The 22,505-nt window shown below is 36.5% G+C and overlaps 1 protein-coding gene across 3 annotated transcripts in view; it reads left to right on the top strand.

Annotated features, from left to right (window-relative positions):
* The window catches only part of RASA2 (RAS p21 protein activator 2), a 124,382-nt gene that overhangs the window by 36,501 nt on the left and 65,376 nt on the right, over nucleotides 1-22,505 (top strand). For all 3 annotated transcript variants that reach the window (XM_032408568.1, XM_032408566.1, XM_032408567.1), the window contains exons 4-5: nucleotides 1,721-1,815; nucleotides 11,193-11,269. In XM_032408568.1, the coding sequence (XP_032264459.1) occupies nucleotides 1,721-1,815; nucleotides 11,193-11,269 (172 nt within the window). The remainder of the gene's footprint in view (nucleotides 1-1,720; nucleotides 1,816-11,192; nucleotides 11,270-22,505) is intronic.

Below are 22,505 nucleotides of genomic sequence, written 5' to 3'. Positions count from 1 at the left end.
CTGGAAGAATTTCTGTTTTCCCATCATTTTGTATCTTAAGTTTAACCAAACAAAGGCTGAAATAATTTTCCTGGTGCCGTTTCTTAACAAAATTTGAATGAATTATGAATTCCATATACTCACAAGAAGATTTTGGCCTTTACATTAGATTTCATCCAGTATATTTTAAAGAAAGTTGGAAGGATTTGTGCTTAATTGTGAGGACCAGTTTATTAATTTTAAAATTTTACATGTTTCAAGCTTTGTGTTACTGGATATAACTGATGAATTTTCAGTAGTTCTCTTTTGGGTTATATATTAATACAGTTGCCCTTCTAAAGAAAATATTTGTAGCTGTGTATTTTAATATTTTCCTTAAAATTACACATATGTAGATAATGTTTGTAGTTTGAGTTCCAGTTCATGAAAAGGAAGATAAGCTTATCAAAATTTTAATATGGTTAAATTTTTTTAACAATGTTTTATTGAGGTGTAATTTACATGCCATAAAACTCACTATTTTAACATACAGTGCACACATTGTATATATTCACAGATTTGTGCAACCATCACCACTACCTAATTCCAAATAAAATTTTAAAGGTTTTTCTGGGTTTGTTTTCTTGTCCTGTCTTTCCTTTCCACTTGATACACAAAAAATTGGTATATCTTGACAGAAATTTTTTACTGTTTCCTTAAAGTTTTCAAACGTGGAACTAAGAGACCAAGATAGGTCAGAAGAGAAAGGGCATGAAGTACAATTAGGACCCTTAAAGTAAAAATTCTTATTTGATAAAAGAAAGCAAACTTTGACTTCAGTATATATCTTTTGTTAAAGCTTTTGTGTTGACTCTTGGAATAAATTGCCAGTCATATGCAAAACTGTGTCTGCTTCTTAAAACTTGAATTGAGGAAGGAAATGCTTTGTACCAACATGGCAAATACTTTATTATAATAAGAACATTTGTTTCTTCCTCTCATACAACTTTGTTCATTGTACTGTATCTTTCTCTGAGAGGTAGAAACTCTTTAGGGAACTGCCCTGAGTGTGTGTGTGTGTGTGTGTGTGTGTGTGTGTGTATGCATTGAAGCAGCATAAGTGGTGTTTATAATGTTTTGATAAAAGCAGATTTTAAAATTGTTGTTTTAATCTCCCGAATTTTCAAGTCAGTTTTCAATATTGTTAGTGATGTATGATATTGTTTTTTTTAATAGGATTTTATGAACTCTTATTAAATGGAGATGGGTCTGCCTAGATAGAACATACGGTTTATTCATAGTTTTAACCAATTGGGAGGATTAGTTTGCACTATCATTGTACATTGCTTTTTACATGGTGGAATGTATTCTGGGTGAAAACGTGAATCTGAATAACTACTGAAAAATGCAGTTGCATATAATTACAGTTGAGTTTTTATCTAATCATCTGATTCAAAATGACCCAGAAAAGGGTCTGCCAAGGGGCAGGGGGAAATGAGGCACTTTTCATTCTTTAGAATACAGAAAACACCTTAAAAAAAAAAGAAAGAAAGAAAAAAAGCACCTTGACCAAAAATCTGTCACAGAATTTTGAGACCCATTAAAACAAAAGTTTAATGAGGAAAAAAAAATACTTTATAAAAATGGATTTTTTAGTATCAATAGGTACAAATTAATTTAAAATATTTTCTGTAAGGTATTATACATTACAGTGCTAATGATGATACAAAATGTTTCCCTTATATTGTTTTTTTTCCTATAGGAAAAGTAGCCATCAAAAAAGAAGATTTGTGTAACCACAGTGGCAAAGAAACCTGGTTTTCACTACAACCTGTCGATTCCAATTCGGAGGTTCAGGTAAATATTAAGGCTTAGATGATGTGAGAGACTGTCAGCATAGAGAAAGCGGTGGAAAACAAACTGTACTTGTTTCTGTAGACAGTGCTTATCATACATTACTTTAAATTCTGGGACCAAATATTATAGAGCTTTAGGTAATATATAGCTGGAAAGAAATGCCTTGCCACATGAATTCAAGAATAATGCATGTTGTGGGTGTGTTCTGAGTTTGGGGAGGTTATATTAGGGGGATATTTCCTGCTTTAGTTCTTTTGTTTGAGTCACAGTGGCAAATTATTAATTTTTTTTTAAGATGGGAAAATTTTTTAAGAGAAAGGTTATGTTTTATTAATTCTGACTTTGAGGAGAATCCTTGAAGTCTGTGATTTCATTTCTTCTGACCAGGATGCTCTGTTTACTCTCTTAATAAACTAGTCTTGGGAAAATGTTATTCATTCAAACCATGCCTGAGCCCACCTTGAAGAGCCTTTTCATTCCCACACCCACCCTCTTCCTGTTGTTCACCTTTTTATTTGAAAGGGTGTCATTACTCTTTTTAAAGCTCTTCTTTCCTCTTGCCAAAATAAGAAGTCTTACAGATCTATATGTGAGTAAAGATGTATGTTTAGCCCCAAGTAGCTTAGCTTTCTATTTGTTTTTGAAAAGTCTGAGTTGCTCTTAGAAATTGTTATTTCTATCTAAAGGGAATCCTTTTTTTGTAACTCTTTATTTATAAAATATGGTAAGGATTGTGAAACCATTGTGAAACCCGAGGACATACTGCAAGCAGAATTCTTCCTCTCTCAAAGAAGTTATAATTTGCCACTGTGACTCAAACAGAAGTTTAAGACAAGAAAAAAGTGCTGCATATACACCCACAGATATTTGCAAATAAAGTGCCTGTGTCTCTGTTTCCTCATAACCTCTGAAGCGTTCTCTTTGATTAAATTCTCAAAAACTTAAGTATTTGAATATAAAACCCCTTCTTAAGTACAAAATAATTGAAATTTTTCCTATTTTATTCACTCGACCTCATTTCCACTTGGCAATAACTGTCGTTCAGATCGCACTTAGCCACCATCGTGTGTGACCCAGGTGAGAGGCAGTGTGACGAAATGGAAAAGCTTTTACACGAGAAGTCAGAAAATTTAGGTGTTAATTTTCATATGTGGTTACTTCACTGACCTTGAATTTTATTTCTATAAAATGGGCATAAAAGTTGCCATGTTGACTCATAGGATTGCGAGAATTAAGTGAAATGTCTTTTTTTTTTTAAGATTTTATTTATTTATTTGACAGAGAAAGACACAGCGAGAGAGGGAACACAAGCAGGGGGAGTGGGAGAGGAAGAAGCAGGCTTCCCGCCGAGCAGGGAGCCTGATGCGGGGCTCGATCCCAGGACCCTGGGATCATGACCTGAAGGCAGACGCTTAACGACTGAGCCACCCAGGCGCCACTAAGTGAAATGTCTTTAACAGTGTTGTGAAAGCTGTCAGTTGCTACACAAATGTAAAATACCTGTCTACCGGCAGTCACTCTGTGGTCCTTTCCATTTCCATAATATAACTTTACCAAAAGGCAGATAGGAGAGAAAGTATCAGTTTTCCTTTTTAATTATTTTAACAAAAAGCAAGATAAGAAAAGGCTTTGAGAATTTAGTGTGAAATGAAATTTGAGGATTATTTTAAGATGTAGTTTATTGAAGTTCCAATAAAAATATAAATATAAATATTAACTTGCTAAAGGATTCAAGGCCCCCAACTCTCAAAAAGTAGAAATCTCTCTAGAATACTCTGTGTAATTGTTGGAGATGGTATTAAAGATTAGTATTGGATAACAAGCTTTTATTTAGTGGTATATGTAAAACTCATCTCTGAAACATAAAAATTCTGGAAATAACAATTATTAGAGATAATGTCAGCATTTTTTACTTGTTATAAGTGATTTTCAGACTTTATAGGTCTTTGGCTTAAATGATACTTAATTAGAGCTAATTCTTTAAAATACATTTTAGGAGGAAAAGTGCTTTAGTGGGTGGGAGGGATACAGAACCCCTTTCAGGTTAATATAGTACTACTGGAAATGTTGTTTGGCCCCAGAACTAATCTAGGAATACTAAATTAACTTCGTGAGCCTAGAAAAGATAGAAGAAGCAGCCCATGATTCATACAAATCCTATTTTGTTAATAAATTTGTTCACTTGCATAAAGTTTATAAAATTTTACAAAAATATCATGGAAATAATAGCAATTGATGGAGCCATGGGAGAAAGCTATGAGAAGGATTGAGTTCAGTAGGAATTCCACCTAATAATTACTATTAGTGGTTAAACAGTATGTACCAAGCACAGTATTACGTACTTAATATATATTTTTTCATTTATTCTTCAGAAAAGCATTATGAGGTGTAGGAAGCGTTACCCGCATTTTACAAATATAGAAAATGGATTCAGAAAGGTTAAATGACATCTCCAAAATCAGAACTATTAGGTGATGGAGCCCTGGTTCCAACAGAGATCTAGTCTGATTCTAAAATTCCTAACCATGGTGCTTTACTGCTTTTCAGTCTTCGTAATTTTGGTCACGAAAAGGCTTCAACAGATTATTAGGCGGGGACATGTGAGTATAAGGAACAGAAGCCTGCTCACATTAGCTCAAAGAAAAAGGGAGGGGCATTTGAAAGTTCCTAGGAAACTTCTTGGAGTATAATTACAGGAACTTCAGTATGGCCAACGAGAGCTGGAAGTTGTCAGGCATTTACTGAGGAGCTGTCTCTAAAGCGGAGGTCGGGTTCTTACAGTAATAAACTAGATACAGTTCACAGAGTCAAAATCGTTTTTGAAAAGTTTTTAATTTCTCATAAAGTATACTAAAATATTGGGTGGTTTGTTTCTACTTGATCACTACATTAAATAGTTGACTTGCATTTGGGACCATGGCGAATAAAAAAATATATATTGTGTTTTTAAACTGTGGACTTACACTCAGTGCAGCCGTAGATACTGCAAGGGGCACTTGGGAACCGAGATCCACTGATTCATTTCTTCCCACTCGTACGCTCACTGTGCTCATTGAGTATAAGTGCTCACTGTTTAAATAGTATTTTTTCCTTTCCCTCTTATTTTGTAAATGAATAGTTAATATTTTCTGTCTTGCTCTCTCATTTTAATACTATTCACTTTGCAAAATGAAAGGAAAAAAACCACTAATGATGAGATTCCCTTGTATTCTTTTTGTACGTCTGATGAGATTACATGTTTCTCACTTCTGCTTCTCTTTAATCTCTTGTTGACGGCTAAAAAAATGCCCACATCAGCCTTTGAGTGTACATGACCATACCACCCCTCACTTTCTGAGATCTGAGTTAGTTCTCTGCCGCAATTTAGAGAATTTGGCCCAACTAGGGCCAGATGTCTACTGCATACTAGTTGGTATGACTGGGGGGATAAAGTCACTGTAGAACAGGCCGTTTTGGGGCTTTGGGTAGGCATGATCCCTAAGAAAGGGGTTTAGGTAGAGGAAATGATTGGCATTTCTACTTCAGAGGGTAAGTTGTTTGTTTTCCTAGCTCTACTACTAATTGCCATTTGTACCCAAAACAGTTGTAACCTTTTGTTGTCTGAGGCTCTTCATCTTTGAAATGAGAACTTCAGTGTATGGGATTCCCTTCAGTTCTGAAGTTGTAGGGAAGTAACATGCAGAAACGTAATTTAGCCTTGAATTGAAAAGATCCCAACAGTAGTGAGATGGGTTTTATACTAAAACAGTTGAAAATTGCAAAGAACACTAAACCTCTTAACTTGGATTGGTTCCCAGATGCTTTATTATTGCTGTTAATAATGTTAATCATTTTCAGTTTTCTTTTCAAACATTCAAGATATTATTAATATTTCATGAGTGCATTTTTCTACACTTTTTTTTCTGTTCTTTTTTTGTTTTTGTTTTGTAGTTACTCTCTGTGGATTGAAACATTCTCTTCTGAACCCACTCTGATCCGCCTTCATACTCCACAATGAGCTAGAGGGAGAGCACAAAGGGCTCTCACTAACGTTACCCATGACATTGTGTCAATAAGTCTGGTGGACATTTTTCAGTCCTCCTCTTATATGATCTTTCAGTGCTTTTCATAATGTTGACCACTCCTTTTTGAAACATTCTCTTCCTTAGTTTCTGGTTGTGGTTATCATCCTACTTCACTTGGTATTCTTTCTACTACTCTTTGCCACACAAATGAAGTTAATTTGGATTGTGTTGGTGCCTCTCTCTATACATCCTCTTTTGGCTTCAGTGATCTGCAGCCATGCTGTTAGCTGTTAGTGCTGGAACTCACAACAAACTTGAAATATTTTTCCTTTCTTTAGTTCTTAGGTGCTGAGATAAAGAGCATACGTTCACATAAGACCGATTAAACCATTTCTCTTATATGGACAAGTTGGTACTCTAATTAATTAAGGCTATTTGTCTCACAGAACTTGTACAAGAAGTAAATCTAGATGTGCTGTCAAGCACGTCTTCTGATGTAATTACTTAGTTAATAAGTCTTTACCAGCAAGCTTATCTTGAATTTCTGGATCATGCCATAAGTTATTGATTGTTTTATGGTTGTTGTTGTTATTGTTTTTAATATGGCCTCTGCCCTTTCTATTTAAACAAGTGTTAAAAATAACAAATGCAGTGATTATACCTAATAATATATACATCTGTTTTTTTAAACATGCCTGATTAAAACATAATGAATGTAAAGGTATAATTCATTGTTGCAGGAAGAAACTTCATTTGTAAATTTGTAAACATGAAATAACAAAGAAGGGAGCTATTCTAGATTGTAATAAATACTTCTTCAAAGAGGAAAAGCAGATCCGTCCATAAATAAGAGAGATTAAAACCTTTATTTTGTTTTTCATCTGATAGCCAGTTGTGTCCAGAATGATTTATAGTTAATTACTACATATGAAAACATCTGGAAATCAGGAAGTTGGGATTTTTTTCCCCTCATATGAAGAAAACTTTTCACCAGTCGAAATATACTGAGTTCTTTTATGTGGAATGGTTGTTACAATTCAGTGTTTTGTGATAAAAACTAAAAACTGAAAAGAAAAAAAAAAAAAAAGACTGAAGAAATTTTGAAGTGTGTGCATTGGGTTTTGCCCAAATACCCATAATACACCGGAGCTTCCCAAACTGTATGCAGAAATTCATATGGTATCTTCTATATGGTACCATTAAAATAATCACAGATTTTTCTATGGGAACTTTTATAAAAGTATTTGAAATAAAGCTAGCATATTATTAAATCTTCAGACAGTCCCAGAGTAATATAAGTTCCTAAATATGCTGTCTAGTACAAATTAATGTGATATAATTGCATATATCAACCTAACGTAATCATTGCTATAAAATGCATATAGAATATTAGCTCCCCAAAATTTGGTTAACTTTAAATAAAACATATAGAATACAGTGCCAGGTATTCGATCTTCCAGTATTTCCTGACATATAAGAAAATTACACTGTTTTGTCATTGAACCTCCCTTAGGAGGTTGGATAATAAGAAAGCAGTTGTGGACCAAATCACATTGCATGTTTATCGTCAAACATAGTTTCTTGTCAGAGTCTTGTAGTTGCTTCGTTGTGGCTAATGTCTCTTTTCTCTAGTTGCTTTTAGGATTTTCTTTTGATCTGCTTTTAGCAGTTTTACTATGCTCTGCTTACATATGATTTTCTTTATGTTTATCCTGTGGGTGTTCCTGGGGGCTCCTAAATCTCTGCCTTGATGTCTTTGGTTTTGGAAAATTCCAGGCAATTATTTATCTTTTTTTTTCTCCTTCCCTATTTTTTCTGTCTCTTCTGGGACTCCGATTACATGAATAATAGACCATTTTCCTATGTTTCATATGTCTCTTATGCTCTCTCCCTCTCTGTGCTTCATTGTGGATATTTGCCCCTGACTAATTTATCTCCCATTACACCAATTCTTGTTTTGGCTATGGCTCATTCGCTGTTAAATACATCGTCATTTTGGTTATTTTATTGCCTAATCCTAAACTTTTCGTTTGATATACTTTATCAAATTTTTTGCTGCGTTTTTTCATTTTGTTGTCTACCTTAAAAAATGTAAGCAGTTATTTTAACCTCTGTCAGTTTACTCCAACATCTGCATCTCCTGCTTTTTATTGGTTTTTGTTTTTTGGTGTATGGTCTTGTCTTCTGGCATGCTTCATCATTTTTAATGGAATGCTAGACATTGAAAAATATGAAATATTTTAGAGATAATTTGAAGCTGTGGGTGATACGGTTTTTTTTTCCTTCAGAGAAGATTTACTTTACTTACTGTCTACAGGTGATCACCTCAATCTAGTTAGGGAGTCAGCTGATTTTAGGCGAGGTTTCCAGTCTTTGTAAAGGCTGGTCAGTTGTTGTTCACCCTTACTCCTTAGGCATAGTCTTTCAGAGATTCCAACAGAAAGCCTGCCTGTTTGCCAGCAGCACACTACCTTGGGGGGCCCTGGACTCCAGTTTTTATATGCCCAGCATCATGAGACTGTAGACTGCTTTGTTTAAGTTCTTCAGCTTCTCAAGCCCCTGCTGAAGTTAGGGAGTCCCATTCAACAAGCTTCTCCAGATACCCCACCAGCAACATCTACTTTGATCTCATTGGCCAGAATTGTATCCTATGACTGTCCTTAGCCTGTATCACCTGGCTTCAGAGGAGACTAGGAAATGTTTTTTGTTTTTTGTTTTAAAGATTTTATTTATTTATTTGACAGAGAGAGAGATAGCGACAGCAGGAACACAAGCAGGGGGAGTGGGAGAGGGAGAAGCAGGCTTCCCGCTGAGCAGGGAGCCCGATGCGGGACTCGATCCCAGGACCCTGGGATCATGACCTGAGCTGAAGGCAGACGCTTAACGACTGAGCCACCCAGGCGCCCCGAGACTAGGAAATGTTTTGCTGAACTCAAAACTGTCCTCTTCAAAAAATAGAAACAAAAAACCCCCAGAAAAACAAAAAACACCGAACTTGTATCGCTACAATCCAAATCTATAAAATGATAACAGATATAAATGAAACTAAACTTTTGTGTCAATGTATTAAGGAATACTAAATATTTCTTCTAAAATGTTCATAGATTTGGGTTTCTAACACTAAGAAGTAGCTTTAAATAATTTTTAAAACTTTTTTTTTTGCTAAAAAACAGAACACATTGGTAGTAGAAATTTTAAAATCTAGATGAGCAAAAAAATCTGAAATCCTACCAAGCAAAGGTAACTTCCATCAATATTTTAGTAGATGACCTTGTAGTAAATTTATATAGTAATATATATAGTACATTTTATTTTTACAAATTAACATTATATTATACACCCTGATTTGTATCTTGTTTCTTTTACTAAGTATCATGTATATATTCCCATGTTAAAGTATACAATGAGGTAGTGTTTTACAGTTTAGAAATTATAATTTCCTTGGTTTAATTCATAATGCTTTTTAATTTTAGTGTTCCACCCTAATAATAAATGTCTTGTGTCTGTCTGTTCTGTCTCCACTCTTTTCTTGACCAAGTTAAATACGCAATTATGTTATTGTTGACTAATACCAAAGGAATGGTCTTTTTAACAGCCAGTAGGAGTAATGAACATAGTAGGTAGGCTCTGACTCAGGGATAATGATTCCTGGTAGAATCCCATTAAATAGATTTTTTTTTATTTCTAGGCTTTGCTTGATACAGTGCTATGATTTTTAGTTGTGAATGAAATTATTATACTTTTCTTCTCTATTTAACAGTTTCTGTTGTTTTAGAAATAGAGTAGATCCTAGACATTTCCTGAGAAGACAGTTGGGAATGCCCTGTTAGCATACAATTTCTACCATAAAATGCATACATGTTAAAATAGTAAAACTGCTTTGAGATGCAAATGCTGATGCAGTCTGCTAGGCCCACTCACTGGGCAAGTGACACACACATGCTGGCCTGACAGTGAAGATGATTCAGAAATCTAACTGAGTAATACTAAAAATTACTACATATCACGGACCTCTTCCGGGTCACTCTCAAATGGTAGGGGTAGAGAATATTAAAGCAGGATTAATGAGAGACCTATTTCATAAATTTTATATGATTTTATAAATATTTGTACCTGGATTTTTAGTGGAAAATTTGCTTAATTTAGTTCCAATTCCACCTTACTGCCGATTTTGCTACTACTGTTGCCTTTGTTTCTTTAGAGCTTAGCTTTCTCATGCAGACTTTTGTGCTGAGATCCATCAGTGTTTATTGCTCCTCACTCAGTATCCATCTAACCCTGAGCTTTGTAGTTAGTGGACCTCAGATTGACTCTTATAGAGCAAACCCCCATAAAATAGTGAAGCTGATTCAGGTTAGACTCCTGTGAAAGAATGTCTGAGAGGGGTTGTTCCAAAGAGGAACAGTGACTTGATAATGAACTTTCCTACCTCTGATGAAATTACTTATGTCATCAGCCTCTAGACATCACACCCCTGAAATCTCCACTGTGGGAATTTGTCTTGTCAGCTGGGTGGAGGTAATCCAGGACTGATCTTAACCACTTTAGAATTGGCTCATAACCAGTTTAGAATTGCTCATCGCCAGTGGCAGGGTGGAAATATCAAGCTCTAGATTATATTGTTCCTAAACTTTTGTTTCATGAGAAGTTTATAGTTTGCTTTAAATTTATACTACTGAATTTTTTAAAAATCCATTTATTAATAGTTGTTGAAGAAGGTATGAAAGTATCCCATTTTTTCATCAGTGCTATGGGTCATATATTGTTATCTTTATTTATTGTCTCTCCAACTAGACTATGAACTTCTTATGAGCAGTGATTGTGTCTTATACATCTATTGATTCCTACCCAGTCCTACAGTGCTTACTAAAATATAGTAGATATTCCATAAATCTTTAATTTTCAGAAAAGTGTTGACAAATTGAATCTTACTAGTTTTAACTTAGTTTTATTGTTTTAGAATTGTATGATTTCTCTTGACCTTTAATGATAGTGCCTCTGTTCTTATTGATGGTTTATCTTTTCTGGAAAAAACATTCTACATTTTATAATCTGCTTTCATTTCAAAATTTCCTAAAACATAAGTGCCATCTTTTTTTTTTATCCATGGTAACTGAGATTCATAAATACTTTTTGAACTGGGCATTAAATTCTTAGATTGGAGTACCATGTCTGATATAAGCATCTGAGTTCTAGATCTACATTGTTGGTTATTCATCATTTAACAAGTACTTAATGTGGGCAAAGCCATGTGCTAGGGATCACTAAAATTTAGTTAGTGAACAGCTAAATATTATTGGTACCATTGGAAAAAGTACTTACCTTTAATATTTTGTCAGTAAAATAGACCATTCATTTTTTTTCTCATTATAGGGTAAAGTTCACCTTGAATTAAAACTGAATGAACTGATAACAGAGAATGGAACTGTGTGCCAGCAGCTTGTTGTACAGTAAGCATATTTCTTTTACCAAAATCAGCTGGAAATAATCCTCCATCATGTATTCTTTGAATCTTAAGACAACACCTTATTTTATATACTTCAGAAACTTTTTTTGAGAAATGAAACTCTGCTGTGTCACTCCTTTATTAAGTTGATTTCCAGTTTGTCTTCTCATATCTACTCTACTCAGGTTACGATCGGTCATTAATTCATTCAGCCTTATGTATTGAATGTGGGTTAAATGATAGAGATAGGCAGTAGGCTGTTACAGGACCCCGACTAAGCATATCTAACTCCCTGGCAGGATGGAGTTGGAAAGGCTTCCTGGTGGAGGGCCTCTAGAGACGCTGATACCACAGAGCTGAGCATTAGGAGCCCTGGGACTAAAACTAAATGGCTGCCTTGGGATGTACCAGTATCGATTCTTACCTACTTTAAAATTCCCCTTTTGCCCTCAAGTCATTTTTTGTGGCTCAGACTCTAATCTTCTAACTGCTCTGGAAATGCAGATTTCCAAGCCCAATCCTCTGCCTTTTCTCTTCCACCCAGATTTTTCCTGTGTTATCAGGAAACTACTGGATATCCCTGACTTCTTCTGAATGTTTTTCTTTGTCTTAACTGATAATCTGAATATCCCGAGTTACTGTTTCCTCTACTGCCTTCTCAGTTAGAAGCTGTTTTCTCCCGTACCCACTTACCTTAGAGTGGGGAGTGTTCCTCTGCTAGTGCTGCTCCAGACTATAATTTCTTATCCTTACTATGAAAGCCCCAGCTCCTTTGAGGCATTTTCCCTGTCTCTCTCCCTCTCTCTCTACTTATTTATATTTGTTATGTATCTAATATTACTTTTTTAACTCTTTTAAAGAAGGTTGCATATATCATGATCCTTATTAATAGTGTGTATTTCCTAAGAATAAGGATATTCTTTTAAATAACTCTAGTACATTTATCAAATTTAGGAAGCTTAACATTATTATAATAAAAGTATAATGTATAGTTTTTGCATTCCAGTACTTTAATCTGCAGTTACTTTATTTTACTTTTGTCAACTGTCCCAATAATATCCTTTAAGATATTTTTTTCTCTGCAACAAAGGATCCAGTCCAAGATCATGTATTACATTTAGTTTATATGTCTCTTTAATCTCCTTAACCAGTAATAATTTTTAGCTTTTCTTTACCTTTCATGTTACTGAGATTTTTGAAGAATACAGGCCAGTTATTTTTTTTTGAATGTTTCTCAATTTGGATTTACTTACTACAAACAGCTCAAGATTTGTTTGTAGTAGTTTTCCCTCAGACTGAGAGCATATAGTGAAAGTGTTTGGATTAGTCCCTTCCACCATTCCCTCCCTTGCTCACTTTGGTTATGTTGTAACATTTGAAATAGTTGGTTTGTTTTGGTTTGTTTGCAGTCAGTTTAATGTTTTTTTTTCCCCATCCTTGTTGTTTACTTTTATTTTTTTAAATATGTACAATATTAGCATGACTTCAGAAGTCAAAACTCTACCAAAAGGCATTGCTCAGAGATGTGTTTAGTTCTCTCTCCCTATACTCAGCACCAGGAAACCATGACCTGATTTTGGTCCCTATAGTTTTGCCTTCTTCAAAATGTCGTATGAACAGATTCATGTAATATGTAGGCTTTTGTGAATGGCTTCTTTCACTTAGCATAATGCTTTTGAGATTCATCCACATTGCTGCACATATCAATAGTTATCTTTTTTTAGGTATTACTTAATTTACCTTTTTTTTTTTTAAAGATTTTATTTATTTATTTGACAGAGAGAGACAGACACACAGCGAGAGAGGGAACACAAGCAGGGGGAGTGGGAGAGGGAGAAGGAGGCTTCCTGCCTAGCAGAGAGCCCGATGCGGGGCTCAATCCCAGGACCCTGGGATCATGACCTGAGCTGAAGGCAGACGCTTAACGACTGAGCCACCCAGGCGCCCCTTAATTTACTTCTTGTCATAACTTGGTATAGATACTGTTGTATGACAAAACAATGCGCAGATTGGTTAAATAAGCCCAAATTTATACAGGAGGTAGTAGAGTCTGGGTTTGAACTCTGGCAGTTTGATTTTTTTTTTTTTTTAACTTCTTTCTTTTGAGATAATCATAGATTTATTTATAAGAAATTGCAAAGTACGGAGAGGTCCTGTGTACCTTTCACTCAGTATCCCTCAATGGTTACATCTTATAAAACTATAATATAAAATAAAAACCAGGAAATTGACATTGTGCAGTGTCCAGCATATTGTGTTTTATCGTATGTGTAGATTTGTGGTACCACTGCAATCGAGATACAGAACTGTTCTATCACCATAAAGATCTCCCTTATGCTACCGTACTCTTTTAGTCACACCCACTCCTTCCCCCACTACCATCTGTAACCTTTGGCAACCTCTGATCTGTTTCCAGATCTATAATTTTTGTCATTTCAAGAATGTTATGTAAATGGAGTCTTATCATATATGACCTTTTGAGATAGGCTTTTTTCAATCACATCCATCCAGTTGTGTGTAATTTCTTACAAATAGAATATAGTTGGGTGTCACTTTTTAAAATCCACTCTGCCAATCTGTCTTTTATTTAGTGAATTTGTAGAATTTACTTTTAATATAATTACTGATGTGTTAAGCTTAAATCTGCCATTTTTTGGTTTGTTTTCTGTTCTCTATTTTATTTTTTTCCTGTTTTCTTTTTCCTCTGGGTCTTTCTTTCTTTCTTTCTTTCTTTCTTTTTTAAGGATTTTATTTATTTGACAGAGAGAGAGACCGCGAGAGAGGGAACACAAGCAGGGGGAGTGGGAGAGGGAGAAGCAGGCTTCCCGCTGAGCAGGGAGCCCGATGTGGGGCTCGATCCCAGGACCCTGGGATCATGACCTGAGCCGAAGGCAGACGCTTAACAGATGAGCCACCCAGGCGCCCGTCCTCTGGGTTTCTTGAACATATTTTTAGAATTCCATTTTGATTTATCTGTACTGTTTTTCTATCTGTAGTATATCTCTTTGTATAGTTTTTCTAGGTATGGTTTTTTGGTGGTGTTTTAGGTATGACACTGTACATGTATAACTTATTGTAGTCTACTGGTATTGCCATTTTACTGGTTAGAATAAAGTGTAGAAACCTTACCTTCTTTTAAATCCCTTTACCCTCCACCATTTGTAATATAATTGTCTTAAATATTTTCCCTATGTACATTGAGAACCACATCAGTGTTACAATTTTTGCTTTAGCCATCTAACAGAATTTAGAAAAATTAGAAAAGGGAAGACTAAGTTCGTTGTTTTTTTTTTGTTTGTTTTTTTGTTTTCTTTATTTTTTACATCCTACTTATTGTTTAGCCTTTGTATTTCAGGCAAAGCACAGAGATGTATTACCCATATTTTTGCTCTTTCCATATCCTTTTTTCCCTTCCTGTTGTTTTAGGATTCCTTCTTTTATCACTGTCTTTATGTATAGAGAATCTCCTTTTACCGTTCTTTTAGGGTAGGTCTGTGAGTGACACATTCTTTTAGTTTTCCGTTATCTGAGAATGTCTTGATTTCTTTATTCTTGAAGGACATTTTCAATGGATATAGAATTCTTCATTGACAGTTCTTTTTAAGCACATGAAAAATATGTCACTTCCTTGTGGCCTTTATGGTTTTTTAATTCACTGTAATTGTTTTCCTTTGCAGGTAATGTGCTTTTTCTCCCTGGCTGCTTTCAATAGTTTGTCTTTGGTCTTCTATGTGTTTCAGTTTGACTCTGAGGTATCTTGGCATAGATTTCTTTTTCTTTTTTTTTTTTTAATTTTTATTTGACAGAGTACAAGCAGGGGGAGTGGCAGGCAGAGGCAGAGGGAGAGGGAGAAGCAGGCTCACCACTGAGCAGGGAGCCCGATGTGGGGCTCGGTCCCAGGACCCCGGGATCATGACCCGAGCCAAAGGCAGGTGCTTAACTGTCTGAGCCACCCAGGCGCCCCTCTTGGCATAGATTTCTTTAGGTTTATCCTGTTTGGTGTTTGATCAGCTTCTTGAATCTGTATGTTTATGTCTTTTGCCAAATTTGGGAAATTTTCGGCCATTATTTCTTCTAATACTTTATCAGCCCTGCCATCTTTCTCCTCTCCTCTTGAGATTTAGATGGCATTAATGTTAGATCTTCTATTATAGTCCCACAGGTCCCTGAGGCTCTGTTTGTTTGTTTTCCCCAGTCTGTTTTCTCTGTTCATGTTGGGTAATTTCTGTTGTTCTGTTTTTTAAGAATCACTGATTATTTCCTCTGTCCCTTCCATTCTGCTGTTGAGCCCATCTGTCAGGTTTCTTATTTTGGTTCTAAGTGTCAAAATTTCCATTTGGTTCTTCATACCTTTTATATCTTTGACTTTCTATTTTTTTTACTGAAACTTTTTCTTCATTTATTTCAGATGTGTTTGTAAATGCTCAATGAATCTTTTTTTTTTTTTAAGATTTTACTTATTTATTTGACAGAGAGAGATGAATCACAAGTGAGCAGAGTGGCAGGCAAAGGGAGAGGGAGAAGCAGGCCTCCCGCTAAGCGAGGAGCCCGATGCGGGACTCGATCCCAGGACCTGGGATCACGACCTGAGCCGAAGGCAAACGCTTAACCGACTGAGCCACCCAGGCGCCCCTCACTGAATCATTTTTATGATGGCTGCTTTTACATCTTTGCCAGATAATTCCAACATCCGTGTTATCTCAGTGTTGTCATCTGCTGATTGTTTTGTTTTGTTTTTTTTTTTTTCCATTTAAAGCTGAAGATTGGTGTTTTGGTATGATGAGTAGTTTCAGACATTTTGGGTATTAAGTTATGAGACTCTGGATCTTATTTAAGTGTTCTGTTTTAGCCAGACTCCTTGACACTCTGCGGGTGAATGGAGAGGAGTGCCTATGCATTACTGTCAGGTACAGATAGAAATCCAGGTTCCTGACTCAACCTCTGCTGATAAGCCTGGGGGAAGAGTGAGAAGAGTTCCTTATTATTGCTGAATGGGAGTGGTAGTTTAGGCTCCCTTTAGTCCTCTCATGCGGCCACTCTGGCTGGGATGGGGAGGAGGGCCTCATTACTGCTACATTGTGGCCCTCCACTGACATGATGGTTGAGAGGATTTGGTAGTTACCCCTGTAGGTGGTAAAGGTCTTGTTTTCCTACTCAGCCTTCTCTGACATCACCCTGGCATGAAGGGGGAGGAGTGCCTCATTGCTACAGGTGGGGATGAAAATCCAGGTTCCTCAGGTGGTGTCTGCTGACACCATGCAAAGGAAGAGACTGGGTTCCTTCATACTAGGATTGTTCCAGAGAAATAAGATGGATGAAGAAAAGAGCAAGGAAGTTAAGGAACCTGCAAGAAAAAATGATTATAGTAAGGGGGAAGGGGGCTTGTTACAGCTTGTTAAAGGTGGGGGGAAGGGGGCTTGTTACAGCTTGTTGAAGGTGGAAATCTAGGCTCTCTCCTCAGTCTTTGGTCTTTGTTGTTAGGGGTTTGGGTGGAGCCAGTGTTTTTCATGGTGTTTCATTAGAGTAAGTGGTTTTTTATTGTCTAAAAATGGTTTGTCTTGCTAAGCTGTCCAGTTCCTGGTCCTTTGGCTAGAGAGAGCTGGCTTTTTCTTAGGGCATTTTTTGCCCATGCCCACTGGTGTTGTTCCAGGTTGGTGGCTTCTCTAGCAATCACTCTTGAGATATATAAAGTACAAAAAAAGCTCAGGTAATTCACTCCCATGTCTTCCCTTGGGTTCCAAGATCTCTAATTGGTTTGCTTCTCTTCACTTTTCAGAGTTTTCTTATGTTTGTTATATATTTAATGCCCAATATTTTTAGCTATACCTAGTGGGAGGACTAGGGAGGCATGCATCTATTCCATCTTGACTTGGAACTGGAAACCAGTTTTTTTTTCTTCATGAGTAGTATTCCATTTGTTTATCTGTTCACCAGTTGACAGATATTTGGATTGTTTCCAGTTTGAGGCTATTATAAAGAAAGCTGCCGGGCGCCTGAGTGGCTCAGTTGTTAAGCGTCTGCCTTCGGCTCGGGTCGTGATTGCAGGGTCCTGGGATCGAGCCCCACGTCGGGCTCCTTGCTCAGCAGAAAGCCTGCTTCTCCCTCTCCCACTCCCCCTGCTTGTATTCCCTCTCTCGCTGTGTCTCTCTTTCTGTCAAAAAAAATTAAAAATAAAAATATTAAAAAAAAAAGAAAGCAAGCTGCTATAAATGTTCACAAGTAGGTCTTTATATGGGTATATGGTGGTCTGTATTCTTTCCTTCTTTCTGTTCTTTCTCACTTAAATCTCCATGGTTCATACTCACTGGCCTGCAGTAGCAGAGCTCCAGTAGCAATTTTGTGGAATTTATTATTGATTTCTCAACTTCTAGAAGTATTTCGAAGTGCATGGTATTCTCTGTTCTTTAGTAATACTGCAGGCATAGTTTTATATGTTGTTTTCTTTGTGCCACTTGCTGAACTTACAATTAGGGGGTAATGTGTGGAAATGTTCATCTCCTAGCAGTTACTACTATCTTCCAGACCTGGAAGCTCCCCACTGCAGCATTTCTTAAATTTCAGTAAGACTTCTGTCCATCAATCTTTACCACATTCTTACCTGCTTTTATTTTTCAGTTCCCTCTAGGTCATTTTCCATGATCTATCACTATAATCATTTTTTCTTGCAGGTTCCTTAACTTCCTTGCTCTTTTATTCATCCATCTTATTTCTCTGGAACAATCCTAGTATGAAGGAACTCAGTCTCTTCCTTTGCATTCAGTCTGCACCTGATTATTGCTGGAGAAAATCACACAGATGGATTTTACTTTAAATTCATGATCACAGACCTTGTATGGGTACTTAAAACTTCCCTGGAGTTTTACTGTGCTTCTCTAGTAACACCTGTGAGATCCTCCATCACTATAGACTGTAAATTGGTCGCATTTTCCTGAATCTAAATCTGCAAACCTGTGTTGGCATCCATCTTTTTGTCCTTATGTTATTATAGTAGAGGAGGTGCCCGTCTCTTATTGGGGGTGAATTCTTCTATCTGAACTCTGGATTCTTTCTATTTCCCCTACTCAAGGACTTTGTTCCTTCAGTTATTCCTTTTTCTGTTTTAGCAGCTTCACCTTCTCTTTTAGATTGTTTTCATCAACATGTAAGACATGTTCTAGGATCTCCTATCCTAAAACGCATGCCTCCCCAGACCTCATCTCCACCTGACTCTCCCAGCTACCATCCCCATTTCTCTATTCTCCTTTGAAGGCAGACTTCTCAAAGTAAACTTGCTTAATAGATACAGGACTGTTTGAGTGTGTGTGTGTGTGTACTAGCTCTATTCACACAGAAGGCCTAGAAGCAATGTCAGCCCAGTAGCAGTGAACATAGCATCCATACCTTGGTTTTTAAATATCATTTTCCAGTCAGTACTGTCCAGTAGATCTTTTTGTGATGATAAAAATGTTTTATAACTTAACTGTCCAATATGGTAGCCACTAGTCATATGTGGCTATTGAAAACTTAAACTATGGCTAGTGCAACTAAAGAATTGAATTTTTAATTTTGTCTAATTTTAATTAATTTAAGTTTAAATAGCCACATGTAGCAAATGGCTACAGTATTAGAGCTACTCCAATAAAAAGAACCTGAATTTTTTTTAAGCATTGGTTGATTCAGGACTTGAACATGGGAAAATACAAGATGAGCTCAGAGCATCTATGAAGTCAGAAAGTAAGAAAGTGCTAATAATAACAATAATAATAATAATAATAACGACGACATGTAGAAAGGACATTGAAGCCAACTTGAAAGAGCTCCAAGTAACCAAACTGGGACAACTTGAGCATCAAAATAAATAATGAAAATTAGAGAATAAATCCATGAGGCAATACTATAGAATAAAATGTCCATGAGCCAATGCTGATATATAAATAAACAAACACATTGGGGAGAAAGGATTACTTTTTCTTTAGTAGAATTCTAATTAATGAGTGTAGGACAAATGATGGAAATAGAAAATCAACATTGGCATACTACAGTAATAATTAGTGCAGGGATAAATCATCTGTGGATGCTAAATAAGTGGGCCTAAGTATGAAGACAAATAGCATATTTGCGTAGTCTCAAAGAATCTCACCATAAGGTGTCTGATAGATACCAACTTACCTGTGTGACCCAGGTTAATATCACTGGTAATGAGACATCCAGCCTCCTAGTATGATGCATAGAGAAGGACACCAACATGCATAGCTTCAGTCTAATCATGAGGAAACATCAAATTCAAATGAAGGAATATTTTACAAAAGAACTGGCTAGTACTGGCAAGATCATGGGTCGAAGAAGAAAAACTAAGGAATAGTGTTTTAGGATGAAAGAGACTAAGAAGACATGACAGCTAAGTGCAGTGTGAGATCCTATATTGCATCCTGGACCAGAAAAAGGACATTGCAAAATTTGAGTAAAGTCCAGAAGATTAACTAATATTATCGTTAACATTGTATCAATGTTATTTTCCTGTTTCTATAATTTTACTCTGGTTAAACAAAATGTGAATACTGGGTGATGGGTATAGAGGAACTGTATATATTATTTTGCAAGTTTTTGAAAGTCAGAACTTACTTCAAAATAAGTTAAAAAAAATTGTCTGTACCTTGTGCATTTAACTCAGGTCTTTTTTCTGAGCTCTGCACTCATACATCCACCTGTCTTTTTGGCAATTCTGCTTTGATGTCTCACAACATTGCAAATTTAACACATGTGAAACTGAAGCATTGCCTGTCATATCTGTACAGCTCCTTCCCATAGCCTTAGCAGTTGGAACCACCATGTGCCTAATTACCTAAGCCAGAAATCTGAGAATCATTTAAAATCTTTTCTCCTCTTTGCCCCCATACATTGGATCCCTTTCTTATTGATTATATGAAATATTTCTTGAATTTTCTAATTTTTAATATTTAATGACATCTTACTTCAAACCAGCAACCATTTGTTATCTTGACTGTTTCAGTAGTCTTAGCTGGCCTTCTACTCTGCAGTCCGTTCTCTCCATAGCAACCCAGAGCAGTCTTTTAAAACATAAATTAGGTCATGTCATTCCCCTGCTGAAATACTTAATGATTCCTATTGCATTTAGAGTAAGACCCAAGCCCTTTAACTTGGCCCATAAGATCCCCTGTGTTCTGATGTTGCCTGCCTCTCAGATTTCATCTTGTGGTATGCTTCCTCTTGTTCATATGTTCACTGGCCTTCTCTCGATTCCTCAAATGTGACATACTCTTCCTGTTCAGAGATACACATCTGCTGTGCTTTATGCCTGGCATGCCCATTCTTCTAGCTTATTCCTTGTCCTCCTTGAAGTTTCAGCTTAAATATCACTTATTTTAAAATAGGGCACCCTATTCTTTTTTTCTTCATAGCACTTGCCACTATTTGTAATTATTATTTTTTTCTTTATTGCTTGTCATCTGTTATTTCAAGTAGACTCTAAGCTCCATGAGAGCAGGAACATATTTGTCTTATTCACCTCATCACCCCCAGAGCCTGGCACTAATAGGCACTACATAACTCTTTGAAACAACTAAATGAAAAAAGAAGGTAATATTTGTCTTCTTAAAGGATGAATAGAAAGTAGCTTGCCTAGGAAAAGTGAGATTTTTTTTCCAGAAGGAAAGAACAATATAGGCAAAAGTATGGAAGAAGAAAGAGGGAGGGAGAATAATTAAAAGCGGTTTGATGTTGCCGAGCATATGAAGCTCAAAGATTGGTCAGATACTGGTGACATAGGCTGGAGCCAGATCTTGGAGGCTATTTTGTACCATATGAACTTACAAAACTTACAAGAGCTCATGGAATTCTTTTTTTTTTTTTTTTTAAATTCATTTCTTTTTTTTTTTTTTTTTTTAAAGATTTTATTTTATTTATTTGACAGAGAGAGAGAGAGACAGCTAGAGAGGGAACACAAGCAGGGGGAGTGGGAGAGGGAGAAGCAGGCTACCGGCCGAGCAGAGAGCCCGATGCGGGGCTCGATCCCAGGACCCCGGGATCATGACCTGAGCCGAAGGCAGACGCTTAACGACTGAGCCACCCAGGCGCCCCGAGCTCATGGAATTCTTGAAAGATTTTAGACAATAGAGTAATATGGACAAATTTGCATTTTAGAAAGATCAGATTTGTGACAGCAGTAAGTGTAGAAACTGGGAGGTGAATTTGAAGGGTGTTAGGGTGATCCAAGTGAGAGATGATGGATTCTGCACCTGAACAGTTGTTACAGAAATGAGAGAAGAGGACAAATGAAGAAATATTTAAAGAGTAGAATCACTAAAACTTACTGAGTAGATACAGAAAGTGAGGAAGAAGAAGGAATGAATCTGAGTGTGGCTCCTAGATTTCTAGATTGTGTTACTGGGTAGGTGGTAGAGTTTACAATACAGAGAAAATTCTAGAAGAGGAGCTCCTTTAATAAGAGATGGTAATGAGTTGAGTTGTAGCTGTTCTTAAACATCTAGGTAGAGATTTCCATCAGGCATTTGGATATAAAAATCTTAAACTTTGTGGTGAGATCTCATATAGAAGTGTAAAGTTGATGGTAGTTGTAGCCATAAGAATAGATGTGATAAAAACAACCTTAGAGGGAGGTTATATATTGCAAAGAGAGCAGCTGACTGAAAAGAACAGATCCAGCAGTAGAAGTAGAATAGCATGAGAGGAAAACATGAGGGAGACAGGTGATATGAGGAAAATTACTAGAGTGAAGGCCAAGGAAACCAAGAAAGAAGAGGTCTTTAAAGCAGTAGGGAGGGGCGCCTGGGTGGCTCAGTCATTAAGTGTCTGCCTTCGGCTCAGGTCATGATCCCAGGGTCCTGGGATCAAACCCCACATCGGGCTCCCTGCTCAGCGGGAAGCCTGCTTCTCCCTCTCCTACTTCCCCCTGCTTGTGTTCCCTCTCTTGCTGTGTCTCTCTCTGTCAGATAAATAAATAAAATCTTAAAAAAAAAAAATAAAGCAGTAGGGAGTGATCAGAAGTATTGCATGCAGCCAAGAAATCAAGTAAGAGCCTTGAAAAATATGGATAGCATTTAACACTCAGGGGACTTTAATGAGGAGAGTTTCCATAGAATGATGAACGTAGAAAAAGTAGATTTCAGTAGGGTGAGGAGTGAAAGGAGTGGAAGGGAGGTCAAAACATTTGGAAAGGCAAACAGAAAAATTAATAAGGTACTGGGTGACTTGAAGTCCAGGCAGTGGTTTTTATATTAGAG

Source organism: Phoca vitulina, unplaced genomic scaffold, assembly GCF_004348235.1.
Source record: "Phoca vitulina isolate PV1807 unplaced genomic scaffold, GSC_HSeal_1.0 scaffold10, whole genome shotgun sequence".
Lineage (NCBI taxonomy): Eukaryota > Metazoa > Chordata > Mammalia > Carnivora > Phocidae > Phoca > Phoca vitulina.
This window is presented reverse-complemented; position numbering and strand designations above follow the sequence as displayed.